This window comes from Aythya marila, assembly GCF_965140915.1.
Source record: "Aythya marila genome assembly, chromosome: 6".
In the NCBI taxonomy this organism is placed as follows: Eukaryota; Metazoa; Chordata; class Aves; order Anseriformes; family Anatidae; genus Aythya; species Aythya marila.
Window position 1 is genome coordinate 17592582 of NC_139047.1, and position 25298 is coordinate 17617879.

The 25298-nt window shown below is 36.4% G+C and overlaps 1 protein-coding gene across 1 annotated transcript in view; it reads left to right on the forward strand.

Annotated features, from left to right (window-relative positions):
- OLA1 (Obg like ATPase 1) overlaps positions 1–25298 on the forward strand; it is a 95302-nt gene that overhangs the window by 32573 nt on the left and 37431 nt on the right. Inside the window, exons 5-7 of the mRNA XM_082763557.1 lie at positions 10385–10560; positions 22658–22738; positions 23001–23098. Of these exons, the coding sequence (XP_082619683.1) occupies positions 10385–10560; positions 22658–22738; positions 23001–23098 (355 nt within the window). The remainder of the gene's footprint in view (positions 1–10384; positions 10561–22657; positions 22739–23000; positions 23099–25298) is intronic.

The window sequence follows — 25298 nt, forward strand, 5'->3', positions numbered from 1 at the left end:
ATTTTGCAAGGAGCAGAATGGTGGGGCTGTGAATCCGTGCTTGTTTGCAGGTTAAAGGAGCGGTGCTATTGGAAATGGAAGATTTCTACTGAGTTGTACCTCGGGAATGTAACGAAGTAGCCTCAGTATGTTGATATTTCTCCCACCTCCAAAGTCCCCTTTTAGAGGCCTAGAAGATACTCTGCTTTGACAGTTATGGGGGAAAAAAATGCCACCCCGTATGTCCAGGATCAAAGTTAATCAAAGCGTATGCTTTCTCTCATTGTTTCTAACTTGCATCTTTTCAGGATAAAAAGGGAATAAACAGAAACTATTTGCACACGTGCATAGAGAGATGTGTTTTGTCAACTATTGCTAAAATCTGCCAGCTGATTCTTAAATTACTTGGGAACTTAAAAGTGCACAAATATTTAATATGCTTTTTCAAGGAAGGCAGAAGGCATTTGCTCAGTGTACAAGTAGTTACTGACTACAGCTGTAAGTACCTCATGCAGCATAAAATGTTTGACCATATAAGATTCAGATGGAGTTTCTCTTACTGTTTTATTTGTTGTATATCTGTTCAGTATCATCCCTTGTCATAGGTTCTCTTAATGGGATTTTGTAAAGGCGATGCCACCGGCTTCTAGGTGGTGCCAGATAGTTACAGAACAACTGAAATGTTCCATGAAGTAGTTGTCATTGAAGTGAAAGATTACTAGAAAGAAAAGCAAATCCCTGAGCGTTCAGGTTTTCTTCACTGAAATAATGTACAAAAGAGTGAGTTCTTCACTTCCTGTGGAATAAGTGGTCAGCCAATCTTTACAAATATGTGTAGTTTTGTGTTGGATTGCTGTTTTGTGCTTTATATAGAAAGACTAACATCTGAAGTAAAACAGTAGTGTTGGGCTTTATCTGGTTGTTACGTTAAGATTTGAATATTGATCAGGAAATATTGCAAACCATCTTTCTCAGATCTAGCATCTCACATAAGATGTAAATGATATTCCCTTTTGTTTTCAGTATTTCCGGTGATATTTTAAAAAGATAGTTTGGTATTTCGTGTGATCCCAAGGCTGCTCCCTTATGTGAAGTCCAAAGAACTGTGACATCATCTTTAATTTGGTGAAAACTAATCATTGAATGTGAAAAATAATGATGAAGAGCAAGCTGTCTCTTAACCAGCTAATTATTTTTTTCATTCTCAACAGGAATTCTGTTAAATTTTTGAGAGTTCTGCCTCTAAAGGTTCTGTTAAATTAATACACGAAGGACAAATCTGTATAAAGTGTATTATGTTACATTAAGTTTATGTACTACATTCTAAATGCAGACTAAACGCAGAAGGCAAGTGCGAGTAAGGTTGACTCTTGTATAGTATTCTTGTTTTATTTTAACAACAATAATCTTAAGTTTCAGAATATTTGGGAACTGCTTAGGTAACTAACCTCTGGTAGCTGAAAAATTGTCATTACTGAGTTTTGTCTAGGTATTTATATAGATCAAGATTGTTTTGAACGTTTTTTGAAGAGAAGCTGCCTCATTGGAACATTTTTCAGTAATTCTTCTTTATACCCTTTGCTGTGGGTTCCAGGAGGGTGTTTATAGCTTTATGTTCTGTGCTGAACTGAACTGTTCATTCTCAGTTCATTATGGTACAAAGCATTGCAGTGTGTTGAGGATTGCAGAACTGTTCGGACTTTGTTGCAGCATTAAGGATCCAAAGTGGTTCAATAGGAGTTATGGTAACCACTTGGCAGAGCTATATGAGACTTGATAAAAAGTTGAAGGCTCAAGTGTCTTTAGGTATCTCTGCATCATTGGCATAGTCAATCAGTGACCAAGATAAACTGTCTGTGAATAATTAAAGAGTTTGTTGTGTACCTGGTTGGTTGAGGCCAGGTAGAACCATCCCGTGGGCTTCCACTGGTAGTCACTAATTCCTGTTTGTGATGTATGAAATTATATTGCCTTAAAACACAGTTATTGGCAGCAATTATATTTTGTTATGGTAACTGTCAGGAATCCCAGTTAAGCCTGGCTCTGTAGGGAAGACTTGGAAGACTGATCTTCAGTCAGGAAAAAAAAAAAAAAAAAGAAAGGGTAAAATGTACTATGGAGATGATGGTGAAAGTAATACAAATGTGCAGTCATGTATATGTACTTATTTCTACTTCCAATTTGTTTCTACTTAGGAGCATTTTCTTTCCATTGTAGATGCCATCAAATTACAAATACACCAGTTCCAGTCTGCTCTTGAGTAGAAATGTTCTTCTGTGAACGGTCTGGATATGTGGCTCACAGAGGCATGTTAAAAGTTACCCACTGACATTTGTGGCCAGACCTTCCCACATGTACCATTCGTTATGTAAGCGACGCTGCTGTGCGAGGGCTTAGCAGGGAGGGTGATCCTGTGGGGACTCTCCCTTGTTACTGTTTGCTTCTCTTTTCAAGACTCTAACTCACAGAGGGAGGTTTTCAGTCATTAGAATGTAAAATGAAATGAAGCGTTGCTGAGCTCAGGTTGACAAGAACGCTTGTCTCTGAAGCAAATGTTAACGTTCTTCAGCTTTTTTATGTTTTGGAAATTTTGCAGTTATCCAGGCTAGGTTCCAGACTTCCCTTGTTGTTCCAATTAACAGAGTTGTGTTTTGGAAAAATCTGAACAGAGTCTAGTTTTTCCTAGGGAATTCTCTTAATGTGTGGTGGTATGTCAGCCATCTCACAAAGTTTTATATTGAGTGCTGCCCTTCTCAGGGCAAAGTGGGTTGCCAGAAGAGTTACCAAGGAGTGTATCTTAGATGCTACTTGGTGGACAGTGCAGTGGTAATATTTCAAATGTATGATCAAGGGCAGTAAGAGTGAGCCCTCTCCAAGTGGAGGCATGAAAGGCTCAAAGATTATTCTTTCAGCTTTCAAATAATGCTCTTTACCCGGTGCAACCAAGTTCATAGCAAATCTCAGCAGGTAGAAGGTTTTGCCTGCGGAGCATTGACTACATCCCGGTGGTGCTAGGATGAAAGAACAATGGCAGGTAAACACATTTTACATCAGAGATAAATCACTAATATTTGTCACACAGATCCAAGGGTGAGGACTCTGGAACAGGATTTTATAGATAAGTTCAGTGGAATTACTTTCTTGGTAATGACTTTTCTCTTAAAAATGCTTCCACTAGGAACCAGATTGAGGTTTCTTCTGGTAACTTGCATGTCCTAAAGTGAATTGTTTTGCCTCAGATTTTCCTGTGAAGGTTGTAATTCTCATCCCTGACTTTGTGAAGTACTTCCTTGACAAGTACTTTTATGCAAATATAAACTCTTTGTATGCTCGAGGAGTTGATACTACAGTCATATAAAATCCCGTATTGCTGCTGCATGCTCTCATTGTGCATGTGCCTGAGCTGAAATAGACTTGCTTTTTTTTTTTTTTTTTTCTGTCAAATACTCCCGATAGATTTGATATTGAATGGCCTGCTATTCAACTGCTATCCCAGACTTTTGGGGAGGGGTGCTTGCTTTGCGCTCTCCCCACTAGTGCAATACTAGGGCTCAGCAGGGTAAATGTAGTTGCTTATCTTTTGTAGAGGTAAGTAATGAATTTGACTCCTAATACCACACCAGTTGAGAGAGCCCAAAGCAGCTGCTTTTACCATCCCATATCTGTATAGCCATATGGTATGCATAAACCATAACCTTGTGTTCAAAGTAATTAATGCCACAGCCAATATTCTGAACTGTTTTTTCTGTTACTGAAAATCAGCTAAACTTGAGAATAAAAACAAATGTTTTTAATGGGAATTAAAACCTTTTCTTACGTTTCTACGGTGCAGGTAAAACAAAATAATTATTGCTACAGTGACTGCTTGCATTTTAAATAAATTTATACACATTATTTTTAAAAAAAAATCTAGTTAACTTTAAAATATGTAAGTTTTCTTGTCATTTAGGGTTCTGTGAAGCTGATCATCAAGAGGGTTGCAAATCATTGGCGGTTTCTATTTTCAGAGTTCCACATCCCAGAGTAATTTGCTTTAATTTCACCCAATTTAACCTATACTTCACACCATCACCATTCAGCTTTAATAGCTATGTTCTATGCATAAGAAAAGCAGATAAATGTCCACAATTAGACTGCACGTGATTACAACTAGTTAGGGCTTTATGAAGACAAAACTTAAAGGGCTGTGGCACAAAACAAAGCCACAAAAGATGTCTGAAAAAATTCTTTCTTCAGAAGTCAAGGTTTACTACGGCATTTTATTTAATGTTTTTTTGTGCTTGATTTTGCTTATGTTGAAGATGTAGGCAGGTGCACCTTCTTCAACTGAAAATTACTCTGCTCAAAGAATATTAGGTTTGTGTTACAGGTGATTAATTTTACTTGAAATTAGCTTGCAAGGGAAAACATGCTAAACCTACTTTATTTGTTGATCCTTTGTTAACATGTGCTACATTTAAGAATCTGTTGTATATGTTGACTCTGATACTATTCTTTTGCCCTTCCGACTGTGAGTATGCACAGTAGAATCGTCAAAGTTTAATGCTCTCTATAATGTTAAATGTACCTCAGTCAGAAATGGTGGTCTTTTTTTTTTTTTTTTTTTTTTTTTTTTTAACCATTTAAGTCTTTATAATGCTGATAACATGTCAGACAAGTCTAAGTAGAGATATTATTTATGATTTAATGTTTTTTGACATATGTAGTCTTGTTTCTTTTGACAGCTCAAAGAAACACTCTGCTTCTAACCCCCTGCCGAAGTTACCCTATTTTGTTTCTTTTTGTTCCCCCCTATTTCTACCCTACTGAATGGCCGGATAGGTATTATTGCTCATTTACTTCAGGGCTTATAACAGGGTACGTATCCATATTGTGATGTACTGTATCAGTCTGTGATGAGCAGCTCCTTCTGATAATAGTCATTGAATGTATGCTTGCGAGTAAGTGCAAGCATCAATTATTCTTTAGGTCTGGTTTTTGGTGGTGTTATTAAACATTCTTTTATAGCTTACTGACAAGAGGCTGGTCATTACTCTAAATACTGATGGGAGTTTCATCTTGTGGTGCAGTTCAGATTTTGATCAAGTTGTGAATATCCGTCTTAATTACAGCATAACATAGGCCAATGCAGTTGCTTACCTTTTGTAAATGAATGCAAGATACCAAAATGCTATTATGTGGAAACTTAATATTAGCCAAATATTTTGTTCAGTTTTGCTTTAAGGATAAGAGTAATTAAAGAAATGAAGAAACTGACATAAGTATAAATTAATTTTGAAGATATTCATTAATTTCCATAATTGCAATTAGGATCAAAATAAGATGTCTAGTAGTTTTATTTCGATTTCAGCATCTCGGTAGCTGCTCGGAGCAGACAGGAACAATAAAGTTTAGGCTTTAGGCAGCTTCGTTTTTGCGTCAAACTAGTTTTATATGCTATATCATAAACTTTCAGTCCAATCAGCAACTACATTTAAATACTGCAAATTGTGGCAGCAAAACAATAATTCTGCTGATTAGCCCCTTTCCATTTCTTGTAAGTGAACTGTTTATGCTGTTGAGTACCTTTTGAAAAAAGAAAAAGCCAAAACAGCCTTGATTAGTCAAGGAGTAATTGGATGACTTGATTTTAGCAAGAGAATGAATTGGTTGATGATAGCCTGTAACTAAGTGTAGTGGTTCTGTTCAGATGAATACATAACATACAGTCATCAGATCTTGACAGGTATAACATAAGCAATGCAAAAATCTCTGGAGGCTGAGAGGTAAATTTTGTCAAAGAATTTTGAAGCTGATTCTTGAAAGAAATGGAAAGAAACGTGCATGCCATTAGATGATACCGGTTAAAACGTGGCATTTGTTACTGCTGTGCTGTATGCATATTTATCTGTCACTACTTTTGCATATGAAGAAGAGAAGGTGAAGTCTGTGTGGTCTTGCTGCGATCAGGACCTGGCAGATAGGCAATTCCTGCTCTTCTTCAGGACGAAAACAGTGTTTCCACATCTCCTCCAGCCAGTTATCCTGTTTTCCCCATCTTAGTTATCCAGTACCACTTGGAAGCAAAGTGTGGAACTAGCTGTCTCTGCGTTACTTCTTCAATGCATCTTTTTTAAAATATTTTTTCCCTCCTAGCATTACATTTGAACATGTATAAATAAGTGTCATTGCTAAATGGATTCTCCAAAGAGGTCTACAGGTGCACATGACCTACCTACATGTCACTAAAGTGTTACGGGAATTGATGGCAACAGCTTTGTTTGCTTACAGCAAGGTCGATGTTTCTAACTCTGTAGTCACTGTTCTTTTACACCAAAGGAAGTGGAAGGGATCCACCATTTACGCTCAAATGCAAATCCATTGACATTTTCTGGGGGGTAATTTGAAAAAAGGTTCCTAGCTAGGATAATTGAAAAAAAGGGTTAGATTCCACTCAACTTCTTTTGAAAGGCTGACAAACCTCTGATGGTGGGACACACTGGACACCAGAGAAGTGATAACTAGTTCCATAAATAAGGAAATTACTGATCATTGGTTTCTGGTTGACTTTCCTGTGTCGCTGTATGCTTACCTTTAATCAACTTCCTACTCTTATTGACATAGCCCATACTTCCCAGAACTGTTTCCTCCTTTCCCCTTCCTGCCTACCCTGTCTCATCATAAATGTCTTGGAGAACAGGGTGGAGAACAGGAACTCATTTTGGGCTTCTTTTCTTTCCCTCAAAAGTACCAGTTAGGATTCTTAGGTGTTGACAGATGCTTTTTTGGGAAGACTCTTGAGTAAGCCCTTTTTATGGACACTTTTTTTCCTGCCTATATGGTAAACTGATTCCTCTCTTTCTGGAAGAAATCCTTGGAGTTCCTGGAGGGCATAAAGGCAGTTGAACCAGATTACTAGTTGGTGCTTTCTGCTTTGGAAGCCAGACCACAGGGCTCAGCAACTGGTAACCAGGCAGGTGCAGGTATGCTCTAGAGGTTAGTGTGTAGACAAGTACCTAACCATGGAAAGATCCCTTCACATGTGCAGCAGTTGAATCCTCGCTGTGTCAGTAAGAAGATGGACATGTTTTTGTTTGAGGTTCACCATATTTAAGCACTGCTCATAATCAGAAATTCTAGCAGGTGACCGTATGTGTTCTGTTTTTTATTGACTATCCCATTCGTGTTCTTTTCTTCCTCATCCAGATGCACCTTTAGTATGGCTTCAGGGAAACTTTTCTCCCTCATCTTTCTACCAAACTTTTTGGACTCCTTTTCTCCCTTTCCCTATTATTTTTACTTGCTGATTCTGTTGTAATCAGTGATCAGTATCAGCTATGTCAGCGTCAGCATTCCTTATCAACATTCGTCTTTTATTTTCTATCTTCAGAGTGCAACATGTCCATAAACTGCTTTTAAAACTTTTTTTTTAAACTTTCTTTTAAAACTGCTTTTAAACCAAGGACTGGCTAAAACATTATTCTAATAATTTAACTTTGTTATTTTCTCTGTTTTGCTTTTCCAAAAGATCTCTTCTCTCCACGGAGCCTAATCCCTTAGATAACCACCAGTTCTTGCTTACTGATGTCCCTGGATTAGCCCACATTCAGTTCTGCAGGCTGGAGTTGGTTTCCCTACAATGCTCAGCGTGATCTGTGCTATTCCATCAGTACAGAGTGTGCTTGAGGCTGGGATAATGGATTGTCCAAGATTGATCCCACATGGATATCAAGATGAAGTTATAACTAAGGCTCTTTCATCAGCGTAGCGTCTCCCTTCTCTTCTTTTCCTTCTTCCTTGAGTATCCCGTCATCTTCCTTCTGGCTGGGCTGTCAGTCAGCAGCTGATCTGTTTTAGGTTGGTGACTGAAATCTGTGTTGATAAATCCTGAACAAAAGTTTCAGCATCTTCCTTATGAAGAAGTCTCTCTCAGTTTATGCCAAAATCTGGATGTTATTCCCGTTTGAGGGTCTTTTGTGTGTACAGGATTTTATACCTAAATGCTTTCTTATGAACTGCAACTGTCTCAATGGGAAGATTTTGATTTCTCCAAGTGTTCCTGGTAATTTAAAAATATCTGCCATGATTAATTTAATTGACTTCCTGGTTATTTCAAAAGTAATTGTATGAGCTTTTGTCAGCATGCCTGTTAATATATTACATCCTTTCCAAGTTAAGAAATGCACTTTTCTTCTAAATTCAACATTGAAAATTTAGGCTCACAATCCAGTGTTTTAATAGAACATGCAACTAGTGTCTGTTTCTTTCATGAGAAACTCCTCACCTAACCAAGCAACCCAATTAAACAATTTACCAGTTTACTACTTATTTTTATGTTCTTAATGTAGGGTCTCTATAGTCGTAGAGCTTTTCTCCTCGCTTTTATAGTGTTGTTTTTTTTTTTTTTAAATCCTGTGGACACCAAATGCAGCAGGAAGATGTGAACAGCTTGAGAATATATTATTTAGATGGTGATGCACTCTTTTTTTTTTTTTTTTTTTTTTTTTTTTTTCATTACAAGGAGGAAAGAACACTTTTTACTTTTTTATAGCTGACTAAATACTATCATCTGTTGAGAAGTCTGGTCAGGTAGAAGAATTTTCTTTGATCTGTATGGTGACATCTTCCTTCTTTTTTTTTTTTTTTTTTTTTTTTTTTTTTTGAGTAATTTCCTTGTAAATTTAAACAGATCCGTAGAATGACGTTTTCATGTATCTGTGTATCCAGACAGCCCATGTCCCATTGCTGACTTTGGTGCACAGATAGAGATTTACGGAAGACAAAGGCTACAGCACCTCTTCTTTAATTGCCTGGCATTGGTATGGGTTAGCGTAGCAGGTTTTCATTTGACGGGGGCACATTCTCCCGTTACAGCCGGCATCAGGGCTGCATCTGTTGCGGAGGTGCTTTTCTTGTACCGGGGAGCTCACAGATGATCTTTGGAGAGAGACAGCTGATGGAAGAGCAGGAAACTTCCTCTAACCGCTGTTCTAAAGACTTTTTGTGTTTATGTGAAAATGATTTTGATGTTTGCCAACGACGTTACAAGCCTGTGTATCGTTTGTTTTGATGTTAAAATCTTTGTTGCTAAAACCACTGTTTTCAGTAATTTAGAAGGAAAAAATTAAGATGTGTGTGACAACAAAGAATCTCAACTTTCTATCAGTTGAAGAGTTCTTCATAGTCTACAATTTTTCTTATTTCATATTTAGTACAAGAAATGCCTTCTTCCCCTCCCCCATAAAAATCAGTTTATTTTCATTTTGGTAAAGTTTAAATAAAATTCTTATCATGGCTTATTTCTCAGGCATTTATTTAATGTTACAGAATAGGCATGCAAATACACTGAAAAATTATCCAGGAACTAAGTAACAAAGTGTTAATATTTTTATTCTTTAAATATTTATTGATTTATTTTTTGTGATGCTGTTTATCTGATAATTTAAATCCTAGTTGAATTATGTTGCCAGATTGTCTTCAGAAGGGCATGAAGTCAGCACACATGCTTCAGTAATATCTGGTTGTTTTACCCTTATGTTTCCAGTTGGCAATTTGAAATTATGGCTTCAACTGCACTTTAAATATGTGATAATAGCATGTGTTTCTAATAAGGGCCAGCACCATTTTGTTCAGATAGTGTGAATGGTTGTCACTCATATATGACAAATGCACCTTCATCTGCTTCTTTGATGGCCCCCTAAAAACCATACCCTCAAATCAGGCCGATGAAATTAGCTGCTGTGTAAATTGTGTGTCTGAGTGGTTCATTATCTAATCACCGTCAGAACCACAGTGATAAAGTAGATTGAAACAGGGAAGAGGTCTGCCAGATGATTTCAGGCCTTTTTTTTTTTTTTTTTTTTCTAAACCCCGTTTCCCTTGGAAACACTAAGAGTCGTTCAGAACTTCAGAATTCTTTGTGTAGAACTTCTTTTTTTCTTGATGCATAAAATTGGTCAGCCAGTGAGGGCTGCCAGGATGATTTGTAAGGTTTTCTTTCCACCACTTGTTTAGTCATTACTGTGTGTATTAAAATGTTCCACGATTTTGAACTTGGCTACCATGTTTGCTGCTGATAGATAAGATACAGTTAAATACAGTGGTACCAATTTTCAGGAAAGTGCTCTAATCTGTTCCTATTTAGAAAAAACTCTTAAAGATGGCTTAAGTGCTCTCCTGAAATGGCAAAACACTATGCTTTGCATGCATGTGTATAAATCTTTGGATTTTGGAGTTGATACATAAATTAACAAACTACAGCAGTATGATATAAAATATTTTCAATAACAATTGCGTACAGGCAGTAGAACAGACCTGCTGACTTTAATTCTTCATGCTAAATTCTTGTGACTTGTAATAGTCTGTTTTAAAAATCTGTATTCTGCCTTCTTAGCTTAATATGTAACTTAAATTTTCTTTGGTTTAGGAGCATTTGAAGATGATGATATCACTCATGTTGAAGGAAGTGTAGATCCTGTTCGAGATATCGAAATAATACATGAGGAACTTCGACTTAAAGATGAGGAACTGATCATGCAGAGTATAGACAAGCTAGAAAAAGTAGCTGTGAGAGGCGGAGACAAGAAATTGAAACCTGAATATGTAAGTATAAACGTAGATCATTAAGTATTGTCTGCATTGAACTGAAATATTTGCATTGTTGGATTTTGCTCGTGATATCACACATGCATAATACAAAACATTGCTACTGTTTTTGTGTATTTTGAAGTAATTATTCTGAGCTTAAAAAAAATAGAATGGATTCTTTGCTGTGCTGAAAGTTTAAGATTTCAATTATAAAGTTAATTGTCATTTTTTAAATTTAACTGTAATTTTCTTGCCGACACAAGTTTATTATATGAGTTGCTAATACTTCATCAAATTTAGATTAGGGGTTTAGTTGTAATTCAAAGTCCAGGAGTGACTTCCAAATTATTCTTGCTGTTAAGTTCCAGTCTGATGTTAATACTATGTTCCTAGTAACCTCAAAGTGAATATATTTTTCTAGATGCAGTTGCACTTTGTGTCTTTTAGTGCACCCTAAATGAAGGCTGCTAGTTGAAGTTAATTTTTGAATGTGGTTGGGGAAAGCTGTTAAATGAGCTCAAATATCATGGAGTAGCAGTGGTTGTTTTTTGTGGATTAGAAATATATAATAGTCATCAACTTCAAAGGATGCTTTTAAAATTATTGTTTTACTGCCACTTGACTTTCAAGTCAGCTATGCTTTGCCACTAGTCTAGTTATTAATTTTTCTTTATTCCTTTAGTCTTCTAAAGGTATTCCTGGTGGTATGTAAAGCATATTCTCTAATTATTGCAACATCATATCAATATGGAAACAGGCTATTTATGCCTATCAATTATGAAATAAAAAATATTGTTATATCCCATAGCTTTTTAGATAGCAAGTAATAGGAAAAATATTGTCACAGCAGTGCTGGTATTTTAGTTTATCAGCATTGAAGCACACTAAATTTTTTTGGCCATAACTAGTGTTTGGCAGTGAGTAGGATGTGAAATTGAATATCCCTCTATGATGCAGTGTTTAAAAAGCACTTCCTTGGTGTCTTCTCTTGGTGAAGAACTAGCCTTTGTCTGGATTTAGAAGTATTTTATTCCTCAGTTAGTCTAAGTGAGACTTATTTTGATGATTGGAAGGCTTTCACATCAGGCAAGAAAGAATCAGTTGTCCACCAGAAACCCCCCGATCCTTCTCTGCAGAGCTAGCCTCTAGTAGATCAGTTCCCAGCCTGTATGAGTGCATGTGGTTGTTCTTCGCTTAGGTGTGGGACCCTGTACTTGCCTTTGAGTTTCAAGAGATTCCCTTCTGCCCATCTTCACGGCCTGTTGAGATCTTTCTGAATGGCAGCACAGCACACTGGGGTATCAGGCACTCCTCCCACTTTTGTATCATCAGCAAATCAGATTATTCTACAACCAAGGGAGACAGTAAATTAAAAACTCAAACCTAGAAATGCAATCTAAATCAATTAGAACTTTAAAATCTCCATTATTAATTGGTCTCTTCTCAGCTTCAGTTTCTCATCCTTTTCTTTGCCTCTTCCTTCAATCTCCTAACCAGTACTTAATCTGTAGTTCAGCTGTCAAATGGGTTTTGTCATCTTGTGTTTGTAATTTATGCTTCCTGTTATTCCTTGGGGGATTTTAGCCTTTCTTTATGAAGTCACACACAGAAAACACAAGGTTTTGAAGTTGCATTGCTCTGCCAGTTCTAACCTCGGTAACAGCTGTTACACTTGGCCAGTTTCAGCTGAGTTTGTCAACAATAGAGGTTTCAAAGGTATTAAATTCTTTTGTTTCATGGAAATGGGTGGCTTAACAGAAGGGAAAGGCACAAATAAATGCTTGCATGGAGACAAAGGCTCCAAGTAGGAACTCTGCTCTCTGCAGTCACCAGAGAATATGCCTAGGGAAGTGTAGGACATCAGGTCCTGCTAATCTTGGACCTTCATGCTTGTCCTCCTTTGTGACTTGTATGTGTGAATTGTAAGGTGGGCAGTAGAACTTAGTGAAATGGACTTCTTTATGGTAAAGGTCTGTCAGAAGTCTGCCTAGTTACTTTTCTTTTTGCAGTAAATTAATCCTTAGGCCTGGTGCCTGCCAATAGCCTCATGTAGTTGTAAAATCATAACAGCAGTTCTGAGTTTCCATCCACTGTATGGGTTTGCTTAGATGTTGAGTCATTGGATAGTGACCTGCTCCTCTGCAACCTTTTTTCTCTTTTCCTTTAACATTTTATGTCGCAGTGAAGGCCTGTGGTTGCATATGTATGATATACTGGAGAATTAGCTGTGCAGTTAATGACTTAGACACATGGTAAGAGAAACCATAAAGAATTGGTGGTGGTGGGGAAAAAGACAAACAGTTAAGGATTGCACCTCCATGCAATCTCAGAATTGGAACAGGCTGCCAGAGGAGTTATGGAGTTCCCATCCACAGCCATATTTAAGAGATGTGGATGTTGTGGTTAGGGATGTGATTTAGTGATGGGACTTGGCAGGTGAGGTTGATGGTTGGTCTTGATGTTCTTGATGATTCTCTGTCAACCTGGATGATTTGCTGTTGAGAGTGTATTTTTGGCTTCCTCTTTCCAGGGCAGAAAAGTAATCGAGACAGAAGTATAAACTGTTAAAGATATATTTTTTTAAACAGGTTATCTTCATAAATTGGGAGGGAATGGAAAACTACTCAGGGTTTGCCTTTTCTTGTGTTATTTGCCAGTGTAATGTTAGACATAGCTAATATTCTGCTCTTCCTGTAACAGAGGTGCTCAACAAACAGTACTTGTCTGAGTGTTCACAGTCATTTTCCCTTTTGAGAAAACTGGGAGATTAAAAGGGGAAAAACTTTTTTAAGCACAGTGTTAAAATTTCAGTCTCTTTCGTAGTTTCCTTTTCTCATCCTTTATGGAGGAATTTAAGGTAAAGACACTTTAGAATTTCTTAAGCGTTTTAACTGGTTGAGAGTTGTGAAAGTTCTAGTGTTCATTCAAATAAAAATACTGAAAGCTTTCTTACCAATATCACTTTCAGACCTTTTACTTGCTTTCTTTCCCCTGCTGAACAAAAACATCTAGCACTTGAATTGCATTTTTCATTTCTTTCCACTTTTTTGAGAGCACTTTGAAATCTATTGAGGAAAAACTATATAAGATTAGGGAAAGAAGAAGGTGAGGAAAGAAAAGAAATAGTATTGATCTTAGTTGAGCGTGTTTTTCCTTTGGTTGTTTGCTGAATATAACAATAAGCTTAATATGAAAGCTAAGAAAAAGTTACTGATTTCAGAGGGACTATAATCTCTGTGTGACCTGTGTAAACTTATTGTTGGCATCAATGGGGATTTCACTTTGAGCTTCCTGGAACCTAATTGAAAGTGGAAGTCATTCTTTTTATTTCATAAATATGAATTGTCTGCTTTAGAGGAGAGGATTCTCTTCTTTATCAGTAAGCCTCCACAACTGTAACTTGATAGTCTGAAATCTCCAAAAGGCGTAGAGGGGGGAAAAAAAAAAAATCGTCAGTTTGTATCAGCCAGCAATTCTTAAATCTTGAGATTTTTATTCAATTGCCTGTCTTCACACCTGTGCTCTAACTTGTTAATTATCATTTTTTCTTCGTGTAAGCCCACATTGCATACAGTTGGTAAGTTCACCTTTGTGCAGTGACCTGGCTTTGCAGTTGAATATAGTGTTAACTGTTCGTGCTGTCTCTCACAGAATTGATTTCTCAATCCCCTGTCAGCAGAAATAAAATAGCCAACTGCTGTTAAGGAGCCATCAATGAAATCATTTTCAAGTTCTACTTAAAAATCAATGACACGATATGGTCCAAGATCAGCAACATGCACTGTTGACATAGACACGGAATAGCTTCCTTCACATTCATTTTTGTGTTTTGCAAGTGTTCTTCTCGCAGGCTTCTTAGAAATGATTGTCTGCTTTTCACTAAGGGTACTATTCTTTCAGACTCAGTACACCTTCATATGCTATTTTGACTATAACCTTCTAAATGAGATATTATAGAACAGAAATATCCCCAATATCAGCATGTACTAAAATGGTATGAGAATCACTTCAGAAATTAGAGTAATTTTGATTTTATATTTTAAATCTGCTTGGTGCTGGTATCTGCAGAGACATGAGAAAGAAGTTGAGTTAAACTTCTTTATTATTAGCTTATTCATCTGTAATTTTGGGTAGCAGGAGATTTCAAAGTAAAATTCAAGTACGTAAATTTATAGATCTTGTTTTAAATATATATATGTACGTGTGTATATATATATTTGATTTATGGGATTTTCAGTCCTGGAAGCGGAGGTCTTCAAGTTAATACAATATAATACAGTTAAGTGAACATTATTACAGGATTCTCTTCCATTACCCTTCCCGCGTGATTCAATTCTAGTCCTTAGAGATTGACCCCCTGCAATTGATAGCTATTCATTCAATCCTTTGTTAGTGCTCCAAATCTTGAATTCCAGCACAGAATAATTTTTAGTGGTAATGGTATTGCGATTTATATATCTGACCACAAGAATATTATTTATAGTAGAGTTCATACAGATTGTTGACTTCAGTGATATGAAGACAAAATCCTTAGGTCAGGATCAATATCTGCAGTATTTGAGCTTCCAATTTTCAGCTGAAAGGCAGCTTTTACAATAGGTCGGTATCAACGTCCACTGCATTTGAACTTCCAGTTTCCAGTTCAAAGGATGCTTTTGTAAGTTCTGCAAGACATCTAAATTCCGTTGTCAAAGTCTGTCAACTCGAAAATAAGGTTAGCTTTTGAAATTAAACACTTTTTAAGAGCAAAAGTAAGTGCAATTATGAAAAGAATTCAAGATGCCTTTTAATGTCATTGTATTATAACCATCTAGTGCAGAGGAAACAAATCAAGCTTTGCTTTGTTACTGCAGTGGATGATAAATTAGTAATTGATACAATGACCAAAACCCCAGACCATAAACACCTGTCATTAGATATCTTGCATCTATGTAATCTATGGTTCTTCCTTCCTCCTCCCTTACATTTAACGTATTGGTCCTGTCCTGATTATACAGTAACTGTTCGAAAGTCGTTTCTCTTCATTTAAAATTACCAGTACTGTTTAGGAAATGACTCACAAACAGCAGAGAGGTGGTAGACTCTGCTGCTTCTCATTACCACTATGCTAGATGAGAACAGGGTGAAAATCTTTCCTTCCCGCGATATTCTGATGAATGGGATTGTGCTGAGCAAAATTCACTGACCTTGTACCGCATGCACTCGCCAGAGTTCTCACGGATGAATGAACTCTTATTTCATCTAACTGATGATGTCAGTTGGGAATTTTCACCTTTCTTTCGTTCCAAGTTGAAGATAAATACAGTAGTGAATTGTATTTTTTTTTTTTTTTTTTTGTCAGTTGCTTTCATCTGCTTTTGTGAGGAAAGTTTGAGAGGTCAGTTTGTTCCACTGGAGATGGAAGGAAAGGAGGAGTGTACATGTAGGTTATTGACACACTTTTTGCCAATGGCTGTTAACAATTAGTAACTTAAATGTTAAATCATAGGGAATCAAGAAAATATTTGTATTCTTAATTATGCCTAAAATCTTCAGTGGACCATTTGCTGTGCTTAATGTGGTATTTAAAGGAAATTAAAGTTCATTCTGAAGAACATTGTGAATATAACAGGAAAATATTCATGGCAGATGTTTGTGAATTAATTGGTAGTAAAGCCTGAGGTGGAAGTACATAATGTATAAATTCACGTTTGGATTTCTTTTGGTATTATCAGTAGACAAAGAGAAGTCAATGCTTAAATACTTTCTGTCAAGGCTGATCTTCCCTGCATAGATCTGAATAGTAGTTTAAAATAATGTCTCCCTGGGACTGTCTAGATCAAGCCACAGTTGTAACTTGTAAATAGACGATACGTATCACCAAAACAACTTCACATGTGAATGGTTGTATTCTGAAAAAGGCATCTTTTTCAGTTGGATTAATTCACTTTTAGAACAAATACGTTTGCACATGGATTTCTTCGGAAATAAGTGTGTGCAATAAGAAAAGTTCAGTGGATGTGTGGAGAAGATATGTCATTTTTCAGTACAATTTCCCTGTTCCAAATTCCTGAGTTGTTAGAATTAATCACTTGCACATAGACTGACTACTGTATTTGTATGCTTTTGTCTTCGAGAATCTACAAATTATTTTTTTTTTAAATGTATATTCCTTAAAACCTGCAAGGCAGACTAACACAGGAGAGAATTTGGAGCTTATTAACATGAGTTACATTGCCTGGAATGGTTTTAGAATATTTTGGTGAAAGTACTTGCAGTGGTTCATAAACATTATTGGCATCTGGCTCTGAGTAAACCGTATATCATGTAGAGCTTGTACTGGCTCTGTTAAGAGGTATTGAATAGAAGAAGGATAATACACTTGTCCTAAATCCATTACTTCTCCCATTGTATTTTTATTAAAGTCAGTGAGCAAGAGAATTGTAAGAGATTAGACATTGTTTTGTACCATGGAGGAGCTCATTCTCACTCCAGTTGATGCAGTACCTGACTTGTTCTCCTTCTTGCACCCAGCTGCTACAGCTTATTTAAGCACTTAACGTATTTGAAAAACATGATCTAACCATTTTTTTAACTGCAAAATTTGTCTTTTTTTTTTTTTAAATACTGCTTTTTTAAATATTGCTTTCACTGTAAATTCTTTATCATTTCAGTCCTGCTCTTCTATATCACCAAAAAACCCTCTCAGAAGAGTACAGAGATGAGGCTATGCTAGCTAGAACTGAAAAAGATTTTTCCCAGGAAAGCTATGGACAGGGCTGTGATCACAATACATTTCCTTGTGTTAACAAGGAAACTGTTATGGGTGTGATAAATTGCTCCTGGAGCTGCACAGTTTAACTGGCTAGGAGTACTCTTTACCTCAAATAGAGTAGTTTGTACCTGTGTCTAAATAAAAACCATAGCTATTTTGAAAGCCAGATAGAATAATAATGATCTGTTCTGATCCCCTGCATATCTCAGTTTAATTCTCACAATTGTGTTTAAACTTTTTTTTTTTTTTTTTTTTTGGGGGGGGGGAATAACCTTTATTTAAATATTTTCTAGGTAGAGATAAATTACTATAACTTGAATAAGCTGTGCCAGTTATTATTTAACTTTACTGTTTAGAAATAAAAAACACCATGTTTTTAGTTTGTGTTTGCCAAGCTTCAACTTTCAGCGATGCGTTTTCTGCATGCTAGTGTGAAAAGCCCTGACTTTTTGGTGAGATTCAAGCATGTGAAATCTTCATATCTAAGCATTTTTTTTTTTAATACCTTTTATCATTTTTCTCCCATCTTTTGATATTTCATCAGATAAGTGTTGAAGTAGTCACCTCTGACATTAGTATTTATGTACTCGAAGACTGCATTAGTCCTTTTAGTTACAGTACAGTAACTAAAGCCTAATCTTGTAACGTTCAAGTCTTGGTCAGTCTTGCAAGGGGCATGTCCTCTACCTGGTAAATACTTTGTCCTCTCTTTCACATTTCCCCACCCAGTATCCATATGAGCTTGAATTTATTCTAATGATACACGTTGTTTACTTTCGCTAAATCTATCTGACAGTTCTGGTCAGTACATGTGCGATTCATGTTTTTAGTCATTTATTCTTGTAATCTGTGTCATTAAAATGGTCTTTTTCATTATTTATTTATTTTTTTTAGGATGTTGATGAAAGTTAAGTAGCAATATGCAAATAATTTATTTGGAGCACCACCCACTGGATTTTCTACCTACATTTACACTCAAGACCTACTGGTTAGGTAGTGTTGATTCCATTTAGTGTATGCAGTATTTGTTTTTTAATTAAATACTTTTATGTGACTTAGCCAAATTCCTTAGGGAAGTCTGAATATTATTAATTTTACACTATTACTACTGGCATGCTATGCTGTTGACTCCTGTATGAAATGAGGGGTGCTAACTCAGAGATACGGGTAACATTTTAGGTAGGCTTTCTGGTTTTTCAGAGGAATGCAACAGTGAAGTTGATGGAATTTGGCCAATTTCACCTCATTTGCCACGTTGCTACTTTGGTATAGCAATGTCTAAATTGAAATATTTTAATTAAACATCTGCTTTTGAAGTGTTCATAGGTAGTTGGTCAGTTATTATAGCTTGGAAGTACCAAGGCAAACAAATAAGGTGCTATGAAGCACCTCGTTTCCTAGAAGTCTCTTGTCTGGGGGAAGGAAAGAGCCCTATCTTCACAGTTAGTCTCCGTAGTAGCGGAGACTTTTTGCACTGCCTGCAAAATCACAGAGTTGCACTTGCACTTTGAAGTGTGAAGTGATAATCCTCACAACTGCTTACTTCTTTATTAAATTTGCGGAAGTTAATTACATGCCCTGCTAATTTCCAACAAAACCCTCTCAATTCTCTGATGCCAAGTAGGCAAGTGAGTTTTCCAAGCTTCAGTTTAGTCCCTCACGCTGTAAGAAGAATTTGGCATTGGCACACATTATTACTATCATCCATCCAGAGAGTTTATTAATATATGCACATTTATCTACACAGTAGTGTCTCGTGAGCATGTCTTGATAAATCTGCTAAATGCAATTTAAATGTATTTCTTCATGGTATTTTATACTGTTGGGATTTACTGTTAAGGTCCTGTTTAACATTTCTGGGTTGACTACTTGCCTTCATTTGAAAAGGAGAGCAGGTCCTAAATTAAAATCTCCGTACTGCATATAGCTAAATATACCAACCATTCACATGTACTAAATATACTGCCATACTGCCACAGTCAGAAATGATCTAATGTTTAAAACAGTGGTATTTGATATTCATAATGTTTGCTGTACTTCACGTGCTTTGACGATTGTAACTAAATCAGATTTTGGAGGATTTTTGGGTGGTGTTTTTAAATGATGCTTGGTATAATGTTGCTATTTGAAAAACAGAACCAGAGTCCCCCTCTCATCAGAGAAGAAGAAGGGCATCGTTCTGCTGCTGACAGATTGGCCTCGCAGCACACAACTGGGGAGGCCAGGCCTAATGAAACAAAGTGGATCATTGCTCTGTGTTCTGTTATTGAGCATCCCCGGGTTAACTAGAGTAATGACTAAATGTGTTTAAATGACTGCTACAATGAGAGTGAAGATAAAAAAAAAAAAAAAAAAAAAAAAGGTCAGTTCATATTCTTTCACCAGGCCTAAACAGAAACAATTAATAAAAGTAAAAATAGTGCTTAATGAAAGACACCCTGAAAACATGCTTTTTGTGTGTTTATTTAGTTTTGGGGTGGCCAAGAGAAGGAGAAATACCTGGGAAAACATGCCTTTCTTCATATTGTTATTAGCAGTTAACAGATTTGTCGTTAAGGGATCATATTAAATCTCAAGTGAAGGAGACACCGCCACTGGTGCAGGGGAATCAGAGTTCATCTGTTACACGTGTCATTTGAGTTGTGGGCTACCTGCCTTAAATTCTGCTGGGTGCGGCTGTCCCAGTATTCTGTCAGAGAAAATTTGCCTCTTCCTGTCTTACCGGCTTTGAACATAGATGTTATGTTTGCTAATAAGTTTGTCCTTTTTTTCAAGAAAGCTTTCCAATACTTCACCACTTTCTCTGTAAAACTGATGCAAGCTTGCACGCGTTCAGCTGTCAGTTCTGCGCAGCAGGTTGGGTTGAGCAGCCTTCCCTGCAGAAGTTACCCATGCAATTATTCCTCTGGAACAACAGCTGTGAACTGCGTAAAGTTGGGTACTTAAAACTGAACTCTGAAAAATTAGGTCTCTTTCAAAATTGGCTTAGACATGTAGCTAGAAGTAGCCAGCTGAATGGGGAAGGGAATCTCTGATTCACATCTCTGTGCTTAGATATGCTTTAGAAAGAGCAAACGTTGTTTGTTGTATTGATTCTTGAAATTTTTTGGAGGTTCCATGTTACGTAGCTATCCTTACAGCGTGATTTAAAAAAAAACACATGAACTTATTGCAGCTTAAGCCTAAAAATTGGCTTTGACAACTCTTGCTATAGTGTTTTCTTCTGTAAATTTTTTATTGACTCTAATTTATATGCAATAAGGAGTTGCTGTTGGAGGGGAATTGTAATGCTGAAAGCCACGTGGTAGGTGTCTATAGAATTATTTAAAAACCTGAAATATCAGGTAGTCAGAATTCCTTCACTGCTAGACAGGAATTCGAGACTGCATTGATTTTTTTTTTTTTTTTTTTTTTTTTTGGTCGATCTATTTAAAAGAAAGCTTAAGATAAAGATCTTAAATGAAAGGCACCTATTGCCAGAACTGCTTCCCTTGCCTCGTTTGTAGCGATTAATTAAAAAATAAAAAGCAGATAGGGTTAAAGATAAGATGGCACCGTGGTTTTCTTTATGTGTAATCTTGTTGCATGTCTCTACATAAGCTGTTCTGGCCACTCATCACAGTAACCAGCTGGGCCATTTCACCTGCTGGAGCCATTAAAGAGGACTCTCTCCCCCTAGATTAATCCCCTCCGACATTAGTTTTTTGCTCTGACAACTGGAGCAGGCATTCAGAATTTGCAGGTGGCCAGTGTGACGCACATAATTGCCTACAATTTTAGGCAATGAATAAAAATGGTCTACATTACTTGTCAAAGGTTGTATATGCAGTGCCAAGTGAGATCTATGGGAAGCCTTTTAGGGTTTAAAGAACAGTTAATAGCAAAGCTGCACAGTGCTTTTTTAATCATAATGCATTTGTAATATAGCACTTTGATCTTCTCCTTGTAGGAAATGGTGTTATATTAGCCACTTTTAAACATTTATGAGTGAAATTCACTTATAGGAGAGTAAAAGTGATTATTCTTCGTCAGAACATGTTAGATTTCATTAAAAGTTTTAGCTTGCCCCTTCCTTGTTAAAATCTGTGGGGAGTCATGTTCCTGGAGGGTTTCAAATCAGGATCTGAAGATTTTGAAGAGCTTTGTCTTTGTTTTTCGCTGCAGCAACTGCTTGACTAGGAAAGACTGTAGTAAATACTGATGTTATTTGTGGTTGTTTATAGCGTGCTTCAGCCACATAGCATTAAGTGTAAAAAAATTTTGTGCGTGCAACGGTTTTGGGAACGTTTCTTTGTATTTCAAATACCTTAATTCTCCGTTGTGTCAATTATAACCCCCAAAAATGCATTATTTAAAGCATGATCATAAATTATCTAGCAGAAAAAATCGACTCTGAAATGTACTACTCCTAGAAGAGGCAAGTTTGACCTTTCAGACCCAAGAGCCTTTTATTAACACCTGCCTGTAAGGAGAGCCATGCCACACGCAGCTTTCAGATTCAGCACCACAAAACTGATGAGGAAAGGCTTGAAGGGTTCAGTTTGTGTCACTTGCTGTTTGCCGTTTCCATTTCACAGATGATTAATCTTTCTGTGAAGAAAGGCCAGAGAAACAAAGCACATTGGGCTCTTCCTGCAGTTACTCCTTCTGAATGCACACTAGCTTGCTAACTAAAAGGCCTTTAGATTTCCTGTGGAGAGAGATGTTCTGAAAGTGAATGCAGCTGGTTGGAGGTCACCAGTGCAAGGCTCTTGCCATTGTGTAATGGAGGCTTTGGCAGGTTTCATTTTGGGGGGGGAGGGAGAAGGTGTTGGCAAAAAATTAATGCGGAATAAAAAGGGCTCTGGCCATTTGAATTAATTTCTTGAAGGGTGGATCATCAATAATAGGCTCAATTTCTTTTGCTAACAATTGAAAAAAAATATATTCGCGGTGTTTTTTCCCCACCCATTCCCTTCTCTTAATGGCATGTTTATATTGTACGTAGTCTCTCCCGCTGGATGCTGAAATGTCGCGTCTTACTGAGTTTGAAAAGCAATCTAAAATGTACCGATTTTTACATATGTTTTATGAGCTCTGCTAATTTTCATGATGGCGAGAGATGATACTTGGATAATATGTATTTAACTTTCTGATTATGTGATTTGTATTTCTTCAGTAACTGCTATTTCGCTTTAGTGACTCAAAGCAGGAATTTTTATTTTTCTGGGGTAGTAAAAGTTGTTCTTAAAAGATGCCATCTAATTTTTAATTCGTTTGTACATTTTGAATTTTAATGTATACACGCCGTGTTTATGGAAGAGAATTGTCTGATATCCAGCTGAGTTTTTGACTTTGTTTTTTCTTGATCTTGCATAGGACGTAATGTGCAAAATCAAAACCTGGGTAATAGATGAAAAGAAAGCGGTCCGCTTCTATCATGATTGGAATGACAAAGAGGTAGGCTATAAGTATTATCCCATGAATTGACTTCTAATTTTGCTACCTGTTACTGTCTTCTCTTTTAAAAGTTTTTTTAAAGAATTCGTATTCAGAGTGTACTGAATGTTAAATTTATCAGTCAGTGCTGTGTTTGTCAGTGTGATCTACATACTGAACTTTAATTCTGCTGCCTTCTCAGAAATGCCATAAGGAAAATAGTCCTAAAATTAAGTTGGTATAACTTGTTATTAAAATTCTCTTCCTGTTTTTTGACTTCTAGATCGATGTTTTGAACAAGCATTTGTTTTTCACTTCAAAACCAATGATCTACTTGGTTAACCTCTCTGAAAAAGACTACATAAGAAAGAAAAACAAATGGTGAGTGTGTTCAGGTCAAATATCTAGATTTATTTCAATGTCACATTTTTTTCAATGGCAAATAATTCTTTGCTCATTAATATCAAAGTATGTTAATTAAAATAGGAATAAAAACTAACGTTGCACTTCGTTTTGCATGTTATGCTCCCACTGATATGCTGCTGAGTACAATGCATATGGCGAAACCCTGAATGAAAGTGTAGAATAGAAAACAATATATTTCCTTCCCTATATTTTTATGTGAATCCACTAACTCTGAAGAAACAGCTTTGATTTAGAACTAAAGATTTAAATGAACACACACTTTTATCTTGTTGTATAATGCTGATCATCTGAACATCTTTTTCATTCCAAGGGAATGAATTGAATGCCAGAGGAGTAAAGCTATGTGAGTTGCACAGAAGGCTTTCAAACTGTGGCAAAATTGCGCATTTTAACAGTACACTTCTGTTGGCAGTTGGGTTCCTTGTTTCCTTGCTACTGCTTGCACTTTGCTTACAGTGTATAGGCCTGCCTTGATGGTCTTGAATGCCACAAACAGTGCGGGTTTTGTTCACATATTCCTGATATCAATATTATGACTTAAGTACATGATGGTTATGAAATCAATCTATCAGACATTCAGTGAACTGGTTGAAGATTCAGTCCTAGCATGGTAGACATATGGTGGGAATCTGCTGTTGAGAAGTACAGCATTTAGCATGTCAGAGGAAGCTCTAGATGGGATAAATATTTGGTTTGTGAAGGAGGGAAGAGATTAAATAGTATAATATGAAGAAAAATCAATAGCAATATATTTAAAAAAAAAAAAAACACAACAAAAAACACAACCTTTTTATATTTTTTTAGTATTCACATCTTTAAACACTTCACTTGTGAGATACTTTGAAGATATATAAACGCATGTTTGTGAACAGATATATGCATGTAACTCATCCAAACAAATCAAAAGTATCCAAAGCGGAATATCTGAATTCTCCTAAAGTATACCCTCTGTTTCTCCCTGTACTTCATTAAGTACTTAGATGCACATGGTTTCAATTTTCCATTAAAAATTCTCATTTCCATATGATATCAAAGAGTGAGAAGGCTTTAAACTGAAAAATAAACATTCATAGACTGGAAGCCAAAACAATAATTAATGTCAGATGGTTAACTCCAATAAATCATTAGAATAAATTCTGTGAAATTACTGCAACTAAAACTGTCCTTTTGATACTCCAAGAAATTTTGTGTTAGTATTAAAGAACAAAATCATTAAATAGGAACCTATGTCAGCCCCAAAACACAGAGTTTGGATTGAACTTGGTAAACGATGTAATAATCTTAAGTTTTTCATGTTTGGCCAAATTTTATAGTTGTTAATTTAATTTATTCATTCTTTAAATGTTTTAGATGTACGAATGTTTAAATTTTAAAAGTGGTTATATCCAGGAAAGTCTTTAAAATCTGGGTAGTAGCACTTGCCCTGTTAGGTGATTTTTTTCAAGTACAAACGTTGAGCTTTCCTAAGGTTTGCTATAACAGTACGGATGTGGAAGTTTATGTGAAAATGGATGCATCGGTTTCCCTGTCCAAAAAGGATCCTCACACCTGTATTTGGATGATTACAGGTAGAGCTCACTGGCTCTAATTGTACAGTAAATACCATTTCCCAGACCCTAATGGTAGACAGACTACTTAGGAGACGCCAGTCTGTGATTTAGCTGTCGCCAGTCACCCCATGTTTTTTGTGAGACTGGTTGTGATGATGACATAGTTAAACCCAATTGAAAGCAAATCTTTGTATTAATTACAATTTTTAATTCTTAAAAAAAAAAAATAAATAAAAAATCAGATGTTTGAATTGAGAAGTCATATAATGAAATGGTTTAACTGTTTCTATTAATGATTTAGTTTAAAAAAAAAAGTATATCCAGATCTCATGGATGTTAGTGTAATTGTAGCTGAAAGATCAAAGCCTGGGTAGCTGAGTGATGTTCCAGAAGAGAATTTACCACATAGCCATTTTCAGTACAGTTTCTGCCTCCTGCTGTTCCTATTTTCCCTCAAGCTAGCCATTGACTACCCCCTGTGCATCCCTGCTCGTAAAAAATGATTGAGGAAGTATTTGTCATGTATTTATGAGTGGGAAACATTGTGTGATAGGGAAAGGCATCTACTAGAACCAGAAAGATTGCCATTTTCCTTCATTCAGCCA